Source organism: Lutra lutra, chromosome 1 (genome assembly GCF_902655055.1).
Source record: "Lutra lutra chromosome 1, mLutLut1.2, whole genome shotgun sequence".
In the NCBI taxonomy this organism is placed as follows: Eukaryota; Metazoa; Chordata; class Mammalia; order Carnivora; family Mustelidae; genus Lutra; species Lutra lutra.
The window spans coordinates 220,698,785-220,719,187 of NC_062278.1; the positions used below are offsets into that span (position 1 = coordinate 220,698,785).

The 20,403-nt window shown below is 59.9% G+C and overlaps 1 protein-coding gene across 1 annotated transcript in view; it reads right to left on the reverse strand.

The window, feature by feature from the left end:
• Window positions 1-7,911: 7,911 nt before the first annotated feature.
• ATCAY (ATCAY kinesin light chain interacting caytaxin) overlaps window positions 7,912-20,403 on the reverse strand; it is a 30,104-nt gene continuing 17,612 nt past the window's right edge. Inside the window, exons 5-13 of the mRNA XM_047706108.1 lie at window positions 19,872-20,057; window positions 19,480-19,582; window positions 18,508-18,639; window positions 18,121-18,207; window positions 15,293-15,391; window positions 14,535-14,570; window positions 13,345-13,416; window positions 12,357-12,389; window positions 7,912-10,269 (exon numbers count right to left, since the gene is read on the reverse strand). Of these exons, the coding sequence (XP_047562064.1) occupies window positions 10,260-10,269; window positions 12,357-12,389; window positions 13,345-13,416; window positions 14,535-14,570; window positions 15,293-15,391; window positions 18,121-18,207; window positions 18,508-18,639; window positions 19,480-19,582; window positions 19,872-20,057 (758 nt within the window). The 3' untranslated portion in view covers window positions 7,912-10,259. The remainder of the gene's footprint in view (window positions 10,270-12,356; window positions 12,390-13,344; window positions 13,417-14,534; window positions 14,571-15,292; window positions 15,392-18,120; window positions 18,208-18,507; window positions 18,640-19,479; window positions 19,583-19,871; window positions 20,058-20,403) is intronic.

The window sequence follows — 20,403 nt, forward strand, 5'->3', positions numbered from 1 at the left end:
TGAGGCATGGAGACGGCACGGTCACCTGCCTGGGGACCTCTCAACAGCAGGTGGCCGAGACAGCTGGATTTGGAGCCACACATGCCTGCTCTGAGCTGCCCCAGCTCAGGGTGTCCCGTCCTGGGCCTCGGCAGGGAGAACCCTGGACACCGACTGAGGGCTGCACCTGAGGGGTGCCCGGTGGGCACGGGAGGGGAGCGGCGGGTTTGTCTGAGGGTCTGTCCGGGAAAGGCAGGTGCTGCAGGAGAGGTCCGGGCTCGTCGGACGGACGTCAGCACCCTGCCCAGATCTGCCCAGCCAGGGCCATGCTGGTTTCAGAGGGAAGAGACAACCCTTCCCGGGGAAGCGCAAAAGGCCAGGTGGCCAGACGGGGGGAGCATCCTGTCCCCACCGTCTGTGCCGGAAAAGGCCGTGGGGTCAGCGTTGGACAGACTGGAGTTCAAATCTCGGTTCTGCTGGGCGATCTGGGCGGTGCGATCTCCCTCTCTGAGCCCTGGAGAGATGGGTCACAGGATAATTGGACCTACTGAGGCCCCGGCCCTCCACCGAGGTGACTGACCGGCCACGTCTGCCAGCAGAGGGAACTTTCAGCCCTGAAACCGGGAAAGCTCTGGGCAAACTGGGATGAGGAAGTCCCCTTACTGCTACTGTGCCATCGTTTTTAACTACGGTAAGACACACGACGCGAGACGTACCCCTTGAACCGTCTCTACGTGCACAGCGCAGGGACATCAAGCTCACACCGCTGTCCAGCCTCCCGCACCACCTGTCTCCAGAACTTTCTCTCTTTTTTATTTTATTTTCTTAAAGATTTTATTTATTTATTTGACAGAGAGAGAGAGAGAGCAAGAGAGTGAGCCCAAGCAGGGGGAGGGAGAAGCAGGCTCCTCACTGATAAGGGAGCCCGATGTGGAACTCGAACCCAGGACCCTGGGATCATGACCTGAGCCGAAGGCAGACGCTGAACGACTGAGTCATCCAGGCGCCCCCACACCCAATTTTTTTTTTGTGTGTGTGTATATTCGCGGGGTGGGACAGCTGTCAGCTGTTGTCCATTTTATTCCTCTGGAAAAAGCAGGCCCGTCCCCAGCCCCCAGCACCCAGGAACCCACTTCCTGTCCCTGGGTTTGCAGGTCTGCTTCCTTCGAGGACTCCGCTCAGCCGTCTCCTCCCCGTGTCCTCCCTGTGGGTGCTCCTGTCCTGAGTGCCTCCCCTGCAAGGACACACGACACGTGGGCTCAGGGCCCACCCACTCTCGTGAACTCATTTATTTTTTAAGGATTTTATTCAAGCCCCTACTATGGGGCTTGAACTCACCACCCTGGGATCCAGAGTTGCTCGCTCCTCCGACGAAGCCGGCCGCCCACTTCTCCCCGCCGCACCCCTGGCTTCACTTTAATTTAACCCCCTCCAAGTACAGTCACATTCTGAGCTCCTGGGATGTTGGGTATCAACATATGAATTTGGGGGGACACAGTGGAGTTCATAAGAGTGTCTTTTGAAAGGTTTTGATTTTGTCTGTTTGACCTGAGGACTTTACAGATTCAAGTCCCCTCGAGGGTCCAAGTTTGCAGGGTCCCGAGCTGTTAGGCGCACAGCTTGAGCGTGGCCAGGGGGCTCGGGGGCCCGGTTCCTCCTGACCCTCCTGACCCACAGGCCTTCCCCCTCTTGTCTGCGGCCCCTGGGAGGGGGCTGGGCGTACGCTGACCCAGCACAGCCCCTCCCTGGGTGCCTGGTTCTCAAAGGTTTCCAGGGACGCAGGGCTTCCGGTGCTGAGACCAAGAATGTCCTGACAAGTTGGGAAGGTCGGTCACCCTACGTGGACGGCGTCTTCGTGTCAGGGGTGGGGGGCCACAAGGCCAAGTGCATGGGGTCCTCCCAGGCCCGCTGCCCTCTGCCTGCCCACCCGTCCGTCCACTTAGCTCCTCCTCGTCTGTGTCCGGCTCTGCGATAGGTCTGGGGGCCCCAGGACGAAGGAGGGCAGTGGGGATTTTGCTAAGTTGCATGAGTACCGGGGGCAGGAAGGCTGTGTTTAGAAGGGGCGGCGGCGGCCAAGTGGGCCTGCCAGTCTGGGGCGGAAGAAGTGAGCGGTTTCCCAGGGGAAAGGCACATAAAATTAGACGTTTTTAAGTGAACAATTCCCTGGCCTTTGGTGCATCCCCACGGCTGTGCCACCACAAGTTCTATCTGAGTTCTAGAACATTCTGTCACCCCAAAAAGAAACCCCATCCCCATCTGCCATCAGCGCCCCCTTCCCCAGCCCCCAGCACCCACGAACCTCCTTCCTGTCCAGGGATGAGCCTCTCCATAAGTTCGCTCGCTTTGTCTAACCCACGGCGGGTTTTTCCCGCCCTTCTGGATTGAGAGGGGTGGGCGGTTTGAGGTCCACAGCCGGCCATGGGCAACGCCCTCCAGTCAAGGGGAGCCCCCGTCCCCACTTGCCTCCTCCCCCCAGCTCCAGTCTCCGTGGAGCCTTCCAGGCTCCCACGAGCAAAGAGAATGGTTCCGGGGAGGGCCCCGTTCAAATTCCAGCTTTGCCAGGCACTGATGGTCTGGGAGCCTCAGTCTCCCCAGCTGTGAGATGGATGCAGATGTGAGCTTGTCCCTCCAGGGTTTGGTGTGGGGGCTCAGGGAGACGTGGTTCCTGGGCCACGAAAGCTTCCCAGCCGCCTTGTGACAGAGCTGTGTTCTGATCACAGAGCAGGCGCTGGGGACACGGCCGAGAGCCAGGGGCACACTCAGGCTTAGCCGACTTCCCAGTCCCCGCTCCGGGCCATGCTGCAGTGTCTTTGAAAGCTCACAAGAAATTTCCTCTCTGGGGAAACTGAGGCCCCAAAGGCCCCCACCCAGCCCCTCGGGACACATCTGCATGGGTCCAACCAGTGGAGACGGTGATTGCCCAGGCCTCCAACACCACAGGCTGGACCCCCTGGTTAAGAAATCAGAACTGAGTTCTGCCCCCGAATACCCCTAGAAGGGGTTCAGGAGTGAGTCCTGAGTGAATTCCGGGACTCAATGGGACTCAGTGGAAACGCCCCTCGCGGGACCTCCTGCCATGCGGATACACTGAAACCAGGGGCCCTGGGGGGTTGTCAGGAAGCAGGCGGGCCCCGCCGGGGAGGGGGCAGGCTGCTGAGTCCCAAGGAAGCTGACCTGAGAGTCACACCGCTGGACAGGAGTGGTCTCCGGGGTACCAGCAAGAGGCATGGGCAGTGGGACTGCAGGAGGGACTTCCAGGTCTCCCAGATGGGGAGGCGCTGGCCCGCGTACCTCAGGGGCTTACCCGCTTCCACTCCGTTGGTCTCAACTCCTGTTTATGCTCCGGGTACACGGGTGGCCCTTGCAGGGGTTGAAGGGACCTGGGACAGCGGGGAGGGAGATGGGCAGAGATGAATGACACCCACATGGCCCAAAGGTGGTGCTGGGAGCAAAGCCCGGGGGACGTGAATAAGGTCAGGGACGGCGCCACCACAGAGAAAGGGGACCCCACCGATTGGGCGCCCCTGGGCTGCGTGCCGCTAGGACAGAGCGCGTGTCCAGCTACTTGCCTGCTGGCTGCAAGCCTGTGGCCTCATGATGGCCCCGTGCCCCGTGGGTGCTACTCGGAGCGGGACGCATAGGCATTGAACACGAGGAAGAGAATGGGGACATATTTGCAGTTCATAGATCAGCGAAGGGCTGAGTGACCGGAGGGCAGAAAGGGCTCTCGCAGCGCGGCAACAGAAAGACAGGACCCAGTCTGAAAATGGGTGAGGGGCGTGACCGGACCCTTCTCCGAAGAAGACGTCCGAGCAAAGATGCTCCCCTCCCTGGTCCTGAGGGAATCGCGGCTCAAAATCCACACCCACGAGGACGGCTGGTGTCAGGACAGATGGTAGCAAGGGCCGGCGAGGACGGGGACAGACGGAAACCCTGGTGCGCGGCCGGTGGGCGTGGACAGTGCGGCAGCCGCCGTGGGGGCAGTCTGGCTGCTCCTCGGAACACCAAGCTGAGGATTCCCACGGGGCCCAGGATTCTGTGTCTCTACTGTCTGCGCAAGAGAAAGGGGGTCCGATGTCCCTACAGGAGCTTGGGACCTGAATGTGCAAAGCAGGAGGCATAGTTGTGACCGATGGACACGCCCCAAATGTTGGTCAGCTGATGAACAGACCCACACGCTGTGTCCCCCATGCACGGGCAGGTCACCCAGTCGGGAACAGGGGCGAGACGCCCCCACGTGCGGCCCCGGGGACGGACCCAAGCCCACGATGCTCAGGGAGGGACCTAGACACAGATGGCTGGCCACACGGGGTGTGAGTCCATGCGTGTGACATGCCCATACCAAGTCCCTCCACGGACGGGAAGGGGGATCGTGGGGACCGGGGGCTGGAGGGAAAGGGGGAAATGACAGCTGACAGGAATGGGGCTGCTTTGTGGACTGATGAGGAAGTTGGGGAACTGTACAGAGGTGGTGGCCGCACAGCATTGGGAATGCCCTAAATGCCACCGAATCGCACGCTTTCACACAGTCAGCTGTGTGTTAGGTAAATTTCTCCTCCATTGCAGAAAAAAGCTGAGACTCTTTGTTCAGAGAGACAGGACCTGTGGGGACAGCAGGAGGGTCGTGGGGATTTCGGAAGGTGAGTTGTTCTCTTGTGTCCTCGATTCCAGCCAAATCCACTCTTCTGTCTTTGCACTCTGAATGGACCTTTTGCCCATGCATGATTTTGACCTTGAGGACGACCTAATAGGGTCTCAGCGACCACCCCCACCTCCTGCCCCAGGGAGTCCCCGACACACTTAGTGAACCGCTGGTTAAGGATCCTGCCACTGACCAGCTGGGGAGTTCGGCCCCACCCTTGACTCTCTGGGCCTTGCTGTCCTCATCTTCAGGGCGGGAGGCAGATGGCCCCAACCCTCGGGAGGGAGGCTCTCTTTGGGCTTGAGCCCCCTCCTCCAGGAGGTTTTGTGAAGGGAGTTGGGGAGAGACAGAGAGGGGGAGGATGCCCTGCCCCTACTCATCGTTTCTCTTCCCCTTTGCTGCCAGAGCTGCTGCCCCAGGACCTTTGCATGTGCTATATTTGCTTCCTTGAACACTTCATCTTTTTTTTTTTTCCCCCAGTGCTAAAAAGTGCTTATTACAGCACAGAGACAGGACCCATGGGTAGAAGGAGCTTCCAGAACCCCTTCGGTCTTATCTAAGTCTCCCCTGTGGCCTACTTTGCCTAAACCATTGTGTGTCAGCTTGGACATCCCCTCCTCCAGGAAGTCTTTCTTCTTCCTTTACCCCCTCCCTCTACACAGGGAGTGCCAGGTGTATCTTGTTCTCCGCTGTGTCCCCCTTCCCCAATAAGGCAGGGCCCACAAAAGACAGGGGCCCCCTAAATGGTAGGGAAGGAATTAGAGAAAGAGGAATGATGGGAGGTCATTGAATCATTCCAGTTGGTGGAACAAATGGGGAAACCAAGGCCGCGAGTGAGCGGAAGCTGTTAGAACGCGAAGATGGGGCCCCTGACCGTGATCTCCAGAGGCCTTCACAGCTGCCGCTCCCCAGCTCCAGGATCCCGTCCCTTCCTGGCTCATGAGGCAGCTCCTGGAGGCCGAGCCAGGACTCCCAGAGAGGTGCGTGCCCCCATCTCCATCCCCCATTCCCCGCAGGCCACCCACAGGGGTGCGTCTCCTGGACTTTATACTCTCTGGTGGGCCCCACACGTGGTCAGTCACTAGTCCTCCCCACTGCCCCGGACGGAGGCCGTCTCCTCCGAGCTCCCTTCCGGCGGGTCTCACCCTGGAGTTCTGCCCTGAGAGCCCAATTTCAGCATGAATCCTGCCAAGGCCATTTAGCCAGAACCTCCCCGCCACCCCACCCGTGTTTCCTCTCAGCGACTCTCCATCCATCGAGCCGGTTCCCTTCAGCTGTAAAGCCACGCATGTCCCCCGATGTGACACTAAGGTCTCCCCCACTGTGGTAGCCTGTGTGTCCCCCATGACTTCCGTGACCTCCCTGCCCTGATTCCACCGGCAGGACCACAGTGGCCAAGACAGCCAAGGGACACAGAGAGCCTACCACCGGGTCAGCTGGTCGTAAAGGACTCCCCACATGGCTCCAGCCGGGACTGACCTGATGCAGAGGTTAGGAGAGGTTGCAGGCGCCGTGACCGCCACTTGGAAGGCAGCCTCCAGAGACAGTGTGAACAGGGGACCCCACCTGTGTCCTCCCACCTCCAGCCCCTTCTGGGCCTCTGTTTCCTTGACTGCCAGCGTGGCTGCCCGTGACCCCAAGCTCCCTCGGGCGCCTGGCTGGTGGCCAGGCGGGGACGCTGGTTCCGGGGTGCGGCCTCTGACCGAATTCCAGAAGTAAGAACTTCCTGGGAGCTTCCTTGTGGGGCAGGAAGCCCAGAGCACAGGTGACAGTTACATGCCCAGACAGGGGGCCTCCTTGAGGCCTGGTGTCCACTCGCCTGACACAGTGCGATCCGCCTGTCCCCAGACAAGCCCACAGGTCAAGTGTTCGATGCTTTTATGTGAAACGTCCAGAACAGGCAAATCCACAGAAAATAGGTTAGTGAGTGGTGGGGCCTCAGGGGGTGACTGCTCCTGGGGACAGGGTTTCCCTTTGGTGGAGATGGAATGTTCTGGAACTAGATAGTGGTGATGGTTGTGCAATGTTGCGAAAGTTCTAAATGCCACCAATGGTAAATTTAGAAGAGAGGGAGAGAGACCAGGTCCTCACTGAGCTCTGGGTCCCAGTATCACCAGTGCCGCTGACCCAGCCCCCACGCCTTTCCCCGGGCTGGGCCCTCTGCTGGGGATGCCCTCCACCTGTCCGCTGGCTGGGCTGGCTGCTGCTTTCCCATCGGGTCTCCGATCAGAGAGGACCCCTCTTTCTGGGGCAGGGCCTGGCCCCTCGTCCTGGTCCCCAGGGAGACCCTGGTTCCCTGGGTCAAGCTTCCCCCACCCCCGCCAGGCTGGGAGCCACAGGGGGGACCAGGACCCTGTGGGACCCCCAGAGCTGGCAGATTAACGGAGGTTCATCTCGGTCCCAGCTCCCGCCACACAGCTCCTAAACCCTTGGGACTTCCTAGGTGAGAAGAGGGAGAACAGTTGTCCTTGGTTCCTGAATAGGGTCCAGAGTGCTCAGGGCGGGGGGTGGGGGGTGGGAGGCGGCGTCTTTTTTGCTGTTTGTGACACGCCCTTTACCCACACCTGAGTTTCTGCAAGTGGGGGGAGCTTGGAAAGCTACAGCCACAGGCTGGGGGTGGGGTTCACCACCAACGGTCAGCGGTTAACCAGTCACGCCTGCGAGAGGACGCCTCTGGTGGGTGACGCTCCCTTGCACACGCCTGGCCCCCCTCCCCCCCGCCCCCATATCTTGGCTGGCTGTTCCTGGGTCAGATCCTTTTTCATGGTCAGGTAAAAAGCACAGAAACCTTCTAGAGTTCTGCGAGCTGCTGGGGGAAGGTTGAGGGAACTCCTGATTTTTGGCCACTTGGGACAAAAGCGCAGGGGACCTGGGGGCCCGCTCCTGGGGACTGGCACCTGAGGCGGAGGCCGAGCCCTCCCCCTGTGAGGTCCGTGTGACTCCACTGGGAGCCAGAGAGTGGCTCGTGGGGACCCCTCCCCCGTGCCTGGTGTGGGAAGTGTTGGTGCGAGTGTGGACAGTCTTCTCGTTCAGTCATAGTGGTAGTAACATGGACAGATCATTGCATTATTATTACTACTACCTGTTGACTATGTTTGATTTCAGGGAGGACTGGGAGGTCACCCGAGGCATCTGCCGGTCACCCACGGTCGCCCAAGGCTGCCCAAGGTCACCTGAGGCCACCCTCCCGAGGTCGCCAGGCGGGAGTTCAGGCCGGTTCGTCTGCTCCCGGCCCAAAGCCAGCGCCACAGCTCAGGGAAGCGGACCGATGACACGAACCCCCCCTTCTCAGTTATCCCCTCTTTATTTCCACATAAAAATCCCCGAAGCTCATGGAGATGACGTTTAAACATCACGACAGTAATCATAACGGATCGTTTCTAAAAACCACAAAACCGGCTGTCGTTATGGGCGTGTCACCTACAACTTAGGACACATCCCATGTGTCCCGGGAGGAAAACCGGCGTCCCTTTCGACGAGGTCCGGGGTCCGCTGGCGATTTGACCACAACCGCCCCGGAGACAACCGCCACTCGCAAAGCCACTTCTGACACACGGGCAGCAGGCGGCCCAGACGCGGTGGCCCCGTCTGCATGGAGCTGTGTGCTGGGACTTCTCGAGCCTGGGGCCAGTCCCCCCACCCCGGCGTCTCTCTTGATCCCGAGGGGCTGCCGCGGCCGAGCTGGGGTCCTGGGTCCCACTTGCCTGTCGTCTGTGGCTGCTGGTGGTCCGGAGGGGCGGTGGGCCGGCCACACTGGGCCTGTAGTGGTTTTGTGCGCGGCTGCAGGCTCCTCTGGGGTGGGGGTGGGGGGCTGGGGTCTGCCGCTTCCTGTCCTTCTGTTGCCTCCCTGGGTGCTTGATAACCGCGGCACAGGGTGGGACGTCTCAGTTCCTGTCCCTTAGCGTGCAGCCAGGCTCCAGCTCTGGGGTGCATGTGTTGATCTGGGGAGGGACAGCCACCAGGCCCGGGTCTGGGCCGGGCCACAGGCAGACAGGCGGTGGGGGGGCCTCTCGGAGGGCAGCCTAGAGAGGCCCCCCGCCAGGCTCTGCTGCCTCGGGCTGCAGGTGACACCCCTGGGCCTGGAACATGGTCCTGTCCTCTGGTTGGGAAACATGGCATAAACACACATTTAATCCCGCCCCCCCCCACTCAGGCCCCCAGCGTCCCCGCCTTCTGTGGGCAGGGCTGTGACCCAGAAGATGCAGGCCTAATCTCGCCCAGAAACTAGGCATTTTCCAACGCGGGGGGCAGTTCCCCAGTGTTCCCCGGGGTTCGCGGTGTGTCAGTTCCTGGACGCGCAGGGCAGGACCCTCTCCCGCGCAGCAAAACGCTGGGCATTCCTTTCCCTCAGCACCAAACACCACTGGCACCCTCCCGCCCTTGGAATAACCCCCAAACACCAGCGTCCCAGGTAGAGAAGCATTTGACTTGGCCACTGAAGCCGAGAACCTCACACTCAGCACAATCTTGGCCCCTGAGAAGCCGGCTACAGAGCCAGGAGGGGCCCGGAGAAGGTGCCCCGTCAACTATCGCTGAGATTTAGATAAATAGAGACTCAAAGATAGGAGGGGACTGCACAGGACCACAGTTTGCAAGCACTTCCCAGCCTCCTCTTAAATGCCTCTACGGATGGGGAACTCACTACCTCTAGCAGCCGCCTGACCGCTATTTGGGCTGCGTCAGAAAAGTCTGTCTTTTGTCCAAGGTGAATTGTCCTCCTTTGACGCGGGTCCCCACAGCTTCCAGGCCACAGGGACTTCCTTTCCCAAGTGCACTTCCAACTACCCATCCTGTAATACCCTGTATCTTCCTTCCTGCAGTTCAGAGCCCACTGCCCTTGGCGGGAGCCTGAGGGGTGCGTCCCAACCCTGCACTGGGGGGGGGGGATCAGGCAAGTGGGGGCACCACTCCCTCAGTAGGAGGTATTGACCAGGACTGCCCTGGGGTGTGGCATCCATGTTAGACGGGCTTGAGAATGTTCTAGAAAGGGAGGGACGGTAATTACTGGCAGCTCATTGCTGCTGCAGGCGCCGATGTTCCCAAAGAAGGGGAGTGCCGTACGAGACGGATGGGGGGAGCCGGTCAGATGAAAACCCACGAGGTGGAACGACAGGAGGTCCCCGGGGCATGGCACTGCTGGGGGCGGAGCTTCCAAGCCTGATGCCCAGAGTGGCAGGGGCTGTTCTAGGAGAAAAGGCACAAGAATGAGTCCAGATCCGACCAGGGAGCTGGTGGGCGTCGGCGGCTCCAATGTGGGCCTGCTGACAAGCAAGAGAGGGGTCTCGAGGTCTCGAGTCGGGACTGTGTGCAGTGGGAGGGGACTCTGAAGCCGTCCGGGACACCCAGGCCACGCCCTGAGCTGCTTGCCCTTGGCTGTGAGCTCACGGGCGTGGAAGGGCGGAGGGCTGAGAGCCAGGTCCTTTTCTGGAACACACGAATACTGCGTTGTTTAAAAAAAAAAAAAAATTCAAGCAGCTAAAAAGGATGCTGGGTTTCAGAGATGGGCGGAGGAGACGGACATCCTCCCAAGACAGGGATGTAGGATGAGGCGGGGATGAGGTCCAGGGCCGGAGGGCGTCTGACAGGTTTCTTGGCATCTGGAATCTTCTTTCTTGTCCTTTTCTGTGTTCTTGTCACCTCAGGGCAGGCTAGAGAGGGATAAACACAGGTCAGGTCATTATCATCGCTTTTCAAGCAGGGGCTGTGTGTGGAATCCGGCTTTGGTGTCCTCGGCACAAAGAGCGGTACTGCTGCCTACCCCCCACTCTCTCCACGCCGTAGCAGAACGGGCCTGGGGCCGGCGCCTCCAGTCAGACCAGAGGGAAGTTTCAAAGCAGCCCTTTGTCCTTCATCCCTCCATCCGCCATCTGCGCACCTACCATCTGTCCGTCTGTCCATCCATCCGTTGTTTCCTACAGTTTCTTCTTTTGTGTCTTTATGTTTGAAGATATTATTTATTCATTTGTAGAGAGAGAAAGGGGAAGGGGAGCGGCAGAGGGGGAAGGAGAGGGACACGCAGACCCTGTGCCGAGCAAGGAGCTCGATGCAGGGCTCGATCTCCTGACCCCGAGATCATGACCTGAGCCTAGATCAAGAGTCGGACGCTTCCCCGACCTGGCCACCCTGGTGCTCCTGTCTTTAATACGTTTACACATCCTTAGTTCACCAACCCTTCCTGAGGCGTCCCAGGAGGACCTGACTCTGCCGTTTGCTGTATCCGCTGGCTTTCTCTCATGGTGCGTGACTTCCTTGCCTGTTCTGTGAGTGTGGACGGAACCCCCCCCCCCCCCGGAGGACAGGGCTTGAGACGGTCTCGGGGATGCACTGAGAACACGTTTCCACTCAGCGTGTCCTGGGCGGTGCTGGTCGAAGACCGTGTTCGATGTTTCTTTCTCTGCTTGGGGCTTCCCGGGTTGAGTGGGGGCTATTAAGGCAGACGGTTAGGCCACGTCCCAGATTTGGGGGAGAGGGTATGGTCAAGAATTAGCCCTTAACACTGCACATTCCAAAGGAAGGGGTAGCCAGCCGAGTCCCAGATCCCGGGAGGTAACCTAGTCCTTGGAGTGCCCAGCCGGGCGAGAGGGTCTCTGTTTACCTGGGGACCTTGGGTCATGGGAGAGACTGTGCTGACAGTGCGATTTGGGGGGTGGGGATCAGCCCGACCTCTGGGGGGGTGATTAACCACGTCTGAGGGACTGCCCCCACAAACGCCCTGGACACCAGGACGTGGGGGAGTCTCTGATTGGAAACATGTCCTGCGTATGGCCACAGGCTGCTGGGAGAACGGGGGTCTGTCTGGTAAGTCCCCAGCAGGCGACAGCCGGAGGTTCATTCACCCCTGGTGTCTCCGGGCCCTGGCGTCACGCACCTTCACTCACTGCTGATGCTCCCTCCACTGCATTAAACCACAATTGTGGGGCACCTGGGGGTCTCAGTCGGTGAAGCGTCTGCCCTCGGCTCAGGTCAGATCCCAGGGTCCTGGGATCGAGCCCCCGCATCGGGCTCCCTGCTCCGCGGGGAGCCTGCTTCCCCCTCTGCCTCTGCCTGCCGCTCCCCCTGCTTGTGGGCACATGCTCTCTCTCTCTCTCTCAAATAAATGAGTAAAATCTTAAAAAAAAAATTTCTAAAACCCCCAACCAACCACAATTGTAAGCACTAAAGCTTCGCCGAGTTCTGTGGGTCCATCCAGCAAAGCTGAACCTGGGGGTGGTCTCCATGACCCCCCACCCACAGAGAGGCTTCTCCTGGCATCTGGAGCTGGTGGGGACCCTGGGACAGGCCGCGGGCCAACGGTGTCCTCGTGGCTGAGTAGGAAAGCCTGGGCTTGGGGCACCCGGCTGGCTCAGTCCGTAGAGCACAGGACTCCCAGTGTCAGGGCTGGGGGTTCAAGCTCCACGGTGGGCTCATTGGAGCCTACTTAAAATTAAAATTAAAATTAAAATTAAAAATAAGTAGCCCAGGCTTTATGGGACCTGGCTGCAGGCAGGGGTCTCAGTCAGGGCTGCCATGTGGCTTAGCTCTGGGGCCTCATGGCGATGGCGCCCCCTGGAGGTGTGCAGGGACAGGCTGCCTGCCGCAGCGGAGACCCTGGAGTCCTGGAGCCGACGCCTCTCTGGCTCCCCGGTACAGCGGCCCTCGGCCCCGGTGAATCGTGGGGCCATTCTCCCGCAGTGGGGACATCTCCACCAGGACATCTGGACAAGCAGATACCAAGAAAGCTCTGCTTCCCACTCACCTTGTCTCCTGGTCTTCTGTGCCCGGAGCAGACCTATGGAAGAGAGACGTCTTAGCACGATTTGCCCATCTGGGGAGCCTCGGCATCCGGCCGTGAGCCCCACGAGAGCAGGACACGGAGGGCCAGATGCCGGCCAGGGCAGAGCTGGGTGGTGGGGAGAGGGAGGGCCCCGAGCTAGGCGGGGCTTTCCACCGCGCCAGGGTGAGGTGCCAGAGGACTTGCAGGGGCATTTTCTGGGTGTGAAAAAAGAAAAGGGGGGCATGGGAGCAACAGCTTAATGGGTGTGGGGTCCCCTCTGCAGTGACGGGACATTCTGGACCTAGAGACGGGTGCGGGTGCACAGCTTTGCCCGTGCCCCAAAGGTCCCCGGAATGTGCACTTAAAAAATGGAAGAAGCCCCGGGAGAAGGCTTTTACATCTTACCAGCTGTTAGTTAGTTAGTTACTTAGTTTACTTATTTATTTATTTTTAAAAGATTTTACTTATTTACTTGACAGAGACAGAGATCACAAGTAGGCAGAGAGGCAGGCAGAGAGAGGGGGAAGCAATCTCCCTGCTGAGCAGAGAGCCTGATGCGGGGCTCGATCCCAGGACCCTGGGACCATGACCTGAGCCAAAGGCAGATGCTTAACCCACTGAGCCACCCAGGTGCCCCAGTTTATTTATATTTAAATATTTTATTTATTTATTTTTTAAGTTTTCTCTATGCCTAACATGAGGCTCGAACTCACAACCCGAGATCAAGAGTCCCAGTGTGGGACGGAGCCGGCCGAGCGCCGTGACAGTTCATTTCAGTGGAACTGCTGGCCTCTGTGGGTGTCCCTGTGGGGCTGGCCCGGGGTGGATGGGAGAGGGACCCCGACTCCAAGCACCCACTCATGCCGGCCATCGCCACGGTGCTCCCAGTCCCCGTCATGATAGTGCTGTAGTCACTCTTACCGACCTTTCGGGGTCTCGCAGCCTCGCCCGTGGTCACCCGCACACTCACCTGTCCTCTGCCGAAGCTGCCTCTGGCTTCTCCTCGGACCTGGGCAGGACGAACTCTGGTGGCGGCCTGGCGCTGGGGACAGAGGGAGACAGCAAAGGTCACAAGCCTGCATGGCCCACTGAGGCCCCTGAGGGCAGGTGTGGAAGGCCCCGAGGGTGCAGAGATCCCCCAGGGTTACTGATGGCAGAGGCAGCCATGGGGAAGGGGGTGTAAGTGGGGGCATCACAGGGAGGAGAGACCCTGAACGTTGATCCCAGCTCGTCATCCCAGACACCTCGTGCCCTCGTCCTGTGGCCCTTGTCCCACGGACGCTGCCACCCTGTGCCCTGACTCTGGCTTGCGGGGCTGGCCTCTGCTCCCTCCTTGGCTAAGGCGTGGGAGGCCAGGGGGCCCCCCTCGGGGAGACTGGGACAGAGAGAGATGGAGATGGGGAGTTTCATGTGGTGTGTATTTTACTACAGTGAAACACTGAGAGAGAAAGAGAGAGGATGGAAGGCTGGGGGGGGGCGGGTAGGGAAGAGGAGGAGAAGGCTCGGGCTGGTGTGTCCCCCTGCTCTCGGCCTTCCTCCATGTGGCCCACAGCTTGTCATTACCAAACGACACCGTGGGAGGTCACCACGCCTCTCCTCCTGGTGCGGCTCGTTCGCCTGCCTCACTCACCCCGCCACAGGGCCCGCTCTCCTTACTCGCTGAGGTGTCCCTTTCCTTTGCCTTTCGAGGACCCTCTGGACCAGGACTCTGTCTTAGCCACCTGCTTCACAGAGGCAGGCAAGGGCCTAGCCAGGACAGAGAGCCCCAACCCTCTCCTAGACTTGCTGTGTGGCCTTGGGCAGGTGCCTTGCCCTCTCTGAGCCTTGGATCCTGGGGCTGTAAGACGCTGTCCAGAATCCTGGCCCGGAGGTCCTGAGACCACCGTTCGTGGTTATGCTACGGAGGAAACCTGACCCGGGAACCAGTGGGGGAGGCTGGATCGGAACCCCAGTCTGATTCAAAGCTTTCAACAAGGACGTGCGCATGCGCACACACCTGTGTGTGTGTGTGTGTGTGTGTGTGTGTGTGTGTGAGTGTGTGAGTGATTGGTCCCCATTGAGCCGAGGCTACCAGCTGCCCCCTCACTGTGGGCCCAGCCCCAGCTCTGACCCCACCCTGGCGCGACCCCCCCTCCCCCCCACTCCCCACCCCGCACAGACCTCTCTCTCCTGGCCTTGAGCCTCTCCTCCTCGTACCTGGAAGAGAGAACGTAAAAATGCATCAGACACAGCCCTCCTCCCCCCACCCTCAGCGCACTGCCCGGGGACTCCCTTTCCTCTCGGGAACGGAGAAACAATCTCAGGTCTGAATTACACGCCGGGCGTCGGAGCCAAGAGACGGCCGCAGAGGACAGTCTGATGGGGTCTTTGTCCCGTCTCCTGCAGCAGCTGGGCAAGCCCCCAGCCCCCCACCCCGCCGAGCAGGGAGTACCTGTCTTGCTGGCATATTCCAGCATCTGGTAGAAACAATTCAGCAGAGTTTTTTTATTTTTTTTGGCCTGATTCAGCCCCAGCAACTACATGGCCCGTTACAGAGCAGCAGCCTCGCTGACACGCCCCCTCGGCAGGGCCGTGCTCTTATAAAAGGCTGGAGGGTAGATAGTCTCCAGTTTGTAGGCCAGTTTCAGCCACAACTACTCATTCAGACGTAGCTCGGAAGCAGCCACAGCAGATCCGTCCGTGGATGGGCACGGCTGTGCCGATAAAACTTTATTGGGAAAACAAGCTGTGGGCTGTGGCTCGAGGGACCACGTGGCCTCTCATCTCACGTGCACGTGTTTCACTGCGTTTCCCTCCGCTCTGCGGCTCCCACTCATGTCTGGTTCCCGGGTGTCCGAGAGGGGAGGCGCGGGACCCCGGGGAGAGGGGGGCGTGGGGCATGGGGGCGGGGACACTCACACGGCAGATGGGACACTCACTGTAGCACGCACTCCGGGATTTGCACGTGTTCCATGGGGATGAGCTGTTCTAGATCTTCCAGGCTGTGCACGTACTGGATCTTGTTGATGAATTTCACGCTGGCAGGAGGAGGAGGAGGAGGAGGGAGAGGTCTGCAGCCCTGGCCCGGAAGGAGCGCCGGCCAGCAGGGGTGCCCCGAGCACCTTCCATCAAACCTCTGTCCCTGCCCAGGCTAGCCTCTACCCCCGGCCCTTGTGGGGTGGACAGAGCAGCACCCGGGGTCAAGGGCAGAGTCCCTGCTGAGCTTTGTCACCAGCTGCTGCTTTGAACTCCTGGTTACTATTATTTTTTAAAGATTTAATTACACCCAAGTTTGCTACAATGCGGTATATGCTTTTTTTTCAAGGTCAAACAATTTCTCTGAGAAGACCTGCAGAATACAGCCCTACAGAAAATAAAAGTCATCGAGCAACAGTATAAAAATAAATGTAAGACAGAGCCCAGCATCTACCGAAGAGTGCTACGGCGCTTCCTATCTGTTTGTAGGGATGAGATAAAAACGCGGCTCGGCTTTCCCGCGGCCGATGCGAAGGGAGACACGTGATGAATTACACGGTTCACGGTGTCCATCAGGGGAAAAGCAAGCTGTCCCTCGGCAGAAGGCCGCTGGTGACCGAGGAGGCACGACAGACGTTCCCCACGGAGAGTCACCACGCGGCCGTGTGCGGCGGGGTGAGCGGCGGCAACTGCTTTCGTGCGGTTCAAAACATTTTTTAATAAAAAGAGAAACCGACCCGGTTATTTTTGGAGCCTGGGGTCTCCCTCCTGTTGTCACAAGAAGGGCCTGCGGGCAGGGACTGAGCCTCAGACAGGCAAGAATCATGTCCATACTGCTCGGCCCAGCCGGCTCGGAGGGTGGACCAAGCGGATTTGTTAGTAAGGGTTTTAGGGTGTGCAGAGACCGCACCTGCTGCTCCAAGCGCCGGGCTAGGAATACGGGTGGAAAGTACAGCTGCCGCCACCTGGTGACGCCCACCACCATGTCTGCCCTTGGATAGCGATGTTCGAATCCCAGTGGTGACAAGGCTCTGTCTGCCTGTGAGGTCAGCCTCCTGTCTCACGGGCGGGGGTGGGGGGGGCCCGGGAGGCAGAACTCCTCACCGGGGCGAGGGGCACCCCCAGCGCTCTGATCACACACCCGCAGGGCCGCCCAGGGCTCAGAATGGTCTCCGCTTTCCTGGGCTTGTAAATGGGGAAGCTCACTTTTCTCTCCCGCTTCCTTCTTTTGCTGTGAAACCTCAAAATGCGACCCCCCATATCGGCGGTGGGAAAGCAATCACGAGTGAGAGAGCTACCTGCCTTCGAAGCAAGTGTTGGTTCCCAGTTAGGGGATAGACAGCCTCGTGGTCTTCTGTTAGACTCTGAGCCTGCCCCCCGTTTCCCCAGGGGGGTTCATCACTACACACACGGCCCGTGATGAGCGTATGACTCACCTCTGATTTTACTAGTACACGAATATTTGAAGGTGCTGGCGGGTCTTTAAACACAGACCGGCTGAGGTCACCTCCTGGCAAAGTGTTCACGCTGAGAGCACAACGGTTTCCGAGGGCGGCCCCTCCCTCAAGCTCATCACACATCACTGCCGGGGAATGTGGACGGGAAGGGTCTTTTTTTTTTTTTTTTAAGTTTAATTACGTAAGCAATCTCTACGCCCCAGGTGGGGCTCCCAGCTCACAACCCTGAGATCGAGAGCTGGACCCGTGCTCTACTGATCACGCCAGCCGGGCGCTCCTTGAAGGATCTCTATTCGATTCAATGCTTTGAATCACGGTAAGTTAAATATCGGGTTTATGTGATTGGGGCGTTTCACACGACTGATTTTGTTTTACTTGATCTGCACATCGGGGGCTTTTACATGGTGCAATAAAGGGTTAACCGGCAGGTTGGGGCGCTCAAGCCCAGCCCCTTGCAAAGAAGGAACCGAGACTCCATGGTGGGATGGGGGGCTAAACCCTGATGAAAACCTAGGAGAGCAAGATCCTTCCTCTGTTATGGTCACACATCATCACAGGGACGATTGAGGACTTTGGCTACCCGCCTGCGGGAGTGGACACCTTTGTCTTTGGCCACCTTCCATCTGTGTCCCGTCTCCGTGGCAAACGGTAACAGCTCTGCGTTCTGTGAGTCCTTGCAGGGAATCGTCACAGCTGAGGTGCTCTCGAGGGCCCCCCAGCACACCCTGCTCGTGATATTATTGTTGGGAGGGGCTTGGACCCTCCTGGCGTCCTCAGGGTCCCCGCGCAGACACAGGAGCGGTCGGAGAGGGACTCACTTCTGGGCCCCTGGGGTGGGCTAGCGACCTGGCTGCACGACCCTGGCTGGGTCCCGTGACCCTTCTAAGCCCCAGTTCCCTCGCCCGTGTCATGGGATCGAGACAGCATCAGCCAGCCCCTCAGGTGGTGGGTGTAAACGTGGAAAGGTTTCCAGCACTTACTACGCGAGGGCTGCCTGCTAGTGTTTTTCCTGTGTTCCTCCCTTAATAACAACACGTGGGACTGGAAACGGTTTACAGCAACAGTACAGGGGCGCCTGGGTGGCTCAGGCGGTTAAAGCATCAGGTCCCATTTTCAGGGTCCGGATGGGGCTCCCGGCACAGCCGGGAGCCCGCTTCTCCTTCCCTCTGCCTGCTGCTCCCCCTGCTTGTGCGCATGCGCAAGCGCTCTCTCTTTCTGATAAAATCTTGAAACAAAAAAGCAATAATACACAGTCGGCGCAGAGCAGTGCCCAATACAAATGACAACAGGGGACGTGTACAACCCGGAGGGGCGGGCACGGGGGCAGTGCTTACCTGATGAAGGGGCGGGAGATGGCCAGCACAGTGCGGATGAACCAGGACGGGTGCACGATGATGAGCGACTTCAGGTTTTTCCGCAATCTGGGGGGGCAGAGGAAAGGCCCCGGAGAGGGCGGAGCTAACAGGTGCCGCCTCCCCGGTGCTCCCCGCTGACTGCAGGCTCGGTTTTCAGGGTGGGGGGTCGTGGGCTGTGAGGCTGGGCCCTGCGCCCAGCCTGTGAACGGCCGCCCTGACGTTTAGTCCCCGAGCCACCTCCCGTTCCCGAACCATCTCCCGGGGCGCCCCGGTTCCGACCGCCCGCTGTGGTCCTGGGGGGGGCGGGGTGAGGACCGCGCCGCCTCCCAGGGGACCCCGTTTCCCGGCAGCCGGGCGCGCACGCACCTCCTGTCGATCATCTGGTAACACTTCTTCAGCCAGCCGATGCCCGGCATCCTGCGGCGGGGCGTGGCGCCATTCAGGTAGACGATCATGTAATCCTCCGCCACCAGCAGCTCCAGGCTGCTGATGACGTACCTGCTCACGGGGTGGGGGGGGGGCACGGAGACGGGGGCGGGGGGGGGCAGAGTTAGGGAGCCCCGGCCCCCCGCGATGCAACCCCTGGGACACATGCTTGCCTGCGCGTGGCCATCCTAGCCCCCGCCCCCAATATCAGTGTCAGTGCACAGAACCATAGCGCATAGGACCACTCTCTACCCTATGGAGCACTTATTAGGCACCACGTGTTTTACAGGCATGAGCTCCTTAGTATCTCCGGGAATCTGGACACGGGGCGGGTCTCACAGCCCCAGGTACAGCCCAGGGAACGTACAGCCCCCACTGACAGCCCAGTGCACAGACGTGAGGGGTCTCGGGCCTGTTCCTGCCTCCACCCTCCCTGAGTGATTTTAGAAAAATCCTTTCCTCTGGCTCAACGTCTAGTTCCCCACCGGTAAGCCGGGTGGGGTGGGGTGGGGGCTCCCTGGTTTCTGGGGCTTCTTCCTGCTCTGACCCGTCATCCTCTGAACCAGCCGGCACCCCAGCCCCACCCAGTAAGAAGGGAATCTTCCTAAGAACGCACATAGAAGTGATCGTGATCACGGAGCCCCTTCTGGGACGGGCCAGGGCTGGCGTCAGTGTCTGTCATCCCTCAATTTCACCTGGGGGTCCCTGGCCCGGTGACGTAACCTCCCTGGGTCGCAGGTGCTGCCCCTGTAGCCTGAACAGCCACAGCCCCTCCCCCCAGGGCCAGCTGATCGTGGTGGACTCTGTCTTCCTGTAGGAAGCGCTGGGCCCCGAGGCTGGAGGTGATGATGGCCCATTCCAGCCGCTGAGGGAACCGTTGGCGTGGGACGAACGGGGTCGAGGGCCACTTACAGGAAGAGGTTCTCCATGATGTAGTGGTAGTCGGGGGAGCTGCTGTCCGGGAGGAAACAGGCGGCAAACACGATGATGGCGTTGAGACCTTCGCCGTAGTACCCTGGAGAGAGGCGGCCAGGTAGTGGCTGGCGCTCTGAGCTGGGCCCTGCTCTAGCCCAGGCCCCTACCTCCTCGCCAGCCAGACCCCTTCCCAGAGGGTACAGCTCCGAGTCCCAGCACCTTGGCTGGGGGAGCCAGCAAACCCCTGAGTGCGCCCAGCCTATCCCTGCCTGCCCCAGAGACTGAACATCCCTACGACTCAGATGAAGAGACTGAGGTCCACAGAGAGCCTCTGATGATCTGCAGTTGGCTGGCAGGAGCCAGGAGGAGCCCGAGGGTTGCGCTCTCACCTCCGTGTGTCACCACCCTCATGTAGGGCCGGATCATGTGCAGGTCGATTCGGTGCTCCTGTTCTCCGATGATCACCGTCCTCCACAGGCGCCCATTGGCAGCACTGCCGTCCTCCGCTGCACCGTCCCCAAACAGGTCTGCGCTGTCCCCGGGCATGTTCTTGGCAGCAGCCACGGGGGTGTCATCTGGAAGGAGGCCGGGGCGAGCATAAGGGATGCCTGAGTCCACACCTTTTGTCCTCTCGCCTGTTCCCCTCTCCCCTGCTGCCGGTGGATGCGTGACCCTCATCTTTCTCCCGTGACACTAGTCCATGTGCTTCTCCCTGCCCAGAGGCCCTGCTTGTCCGTTTGCCCCTCCTACTCTCCCTCCATGGCTCAGCCCAAATGCTGCCTCCTCCAGGAAGCCCTCTGGGGCTCCCCCTTTGCTGGCCCCCCAGAACACTCTGTTGGTTTTGAACTCAGAGCCTCTGAACACCTATACTATGCAGGGAGGTTGGAACAGTGATGGAAACCCCCAGCGCCAGGAAGCCCA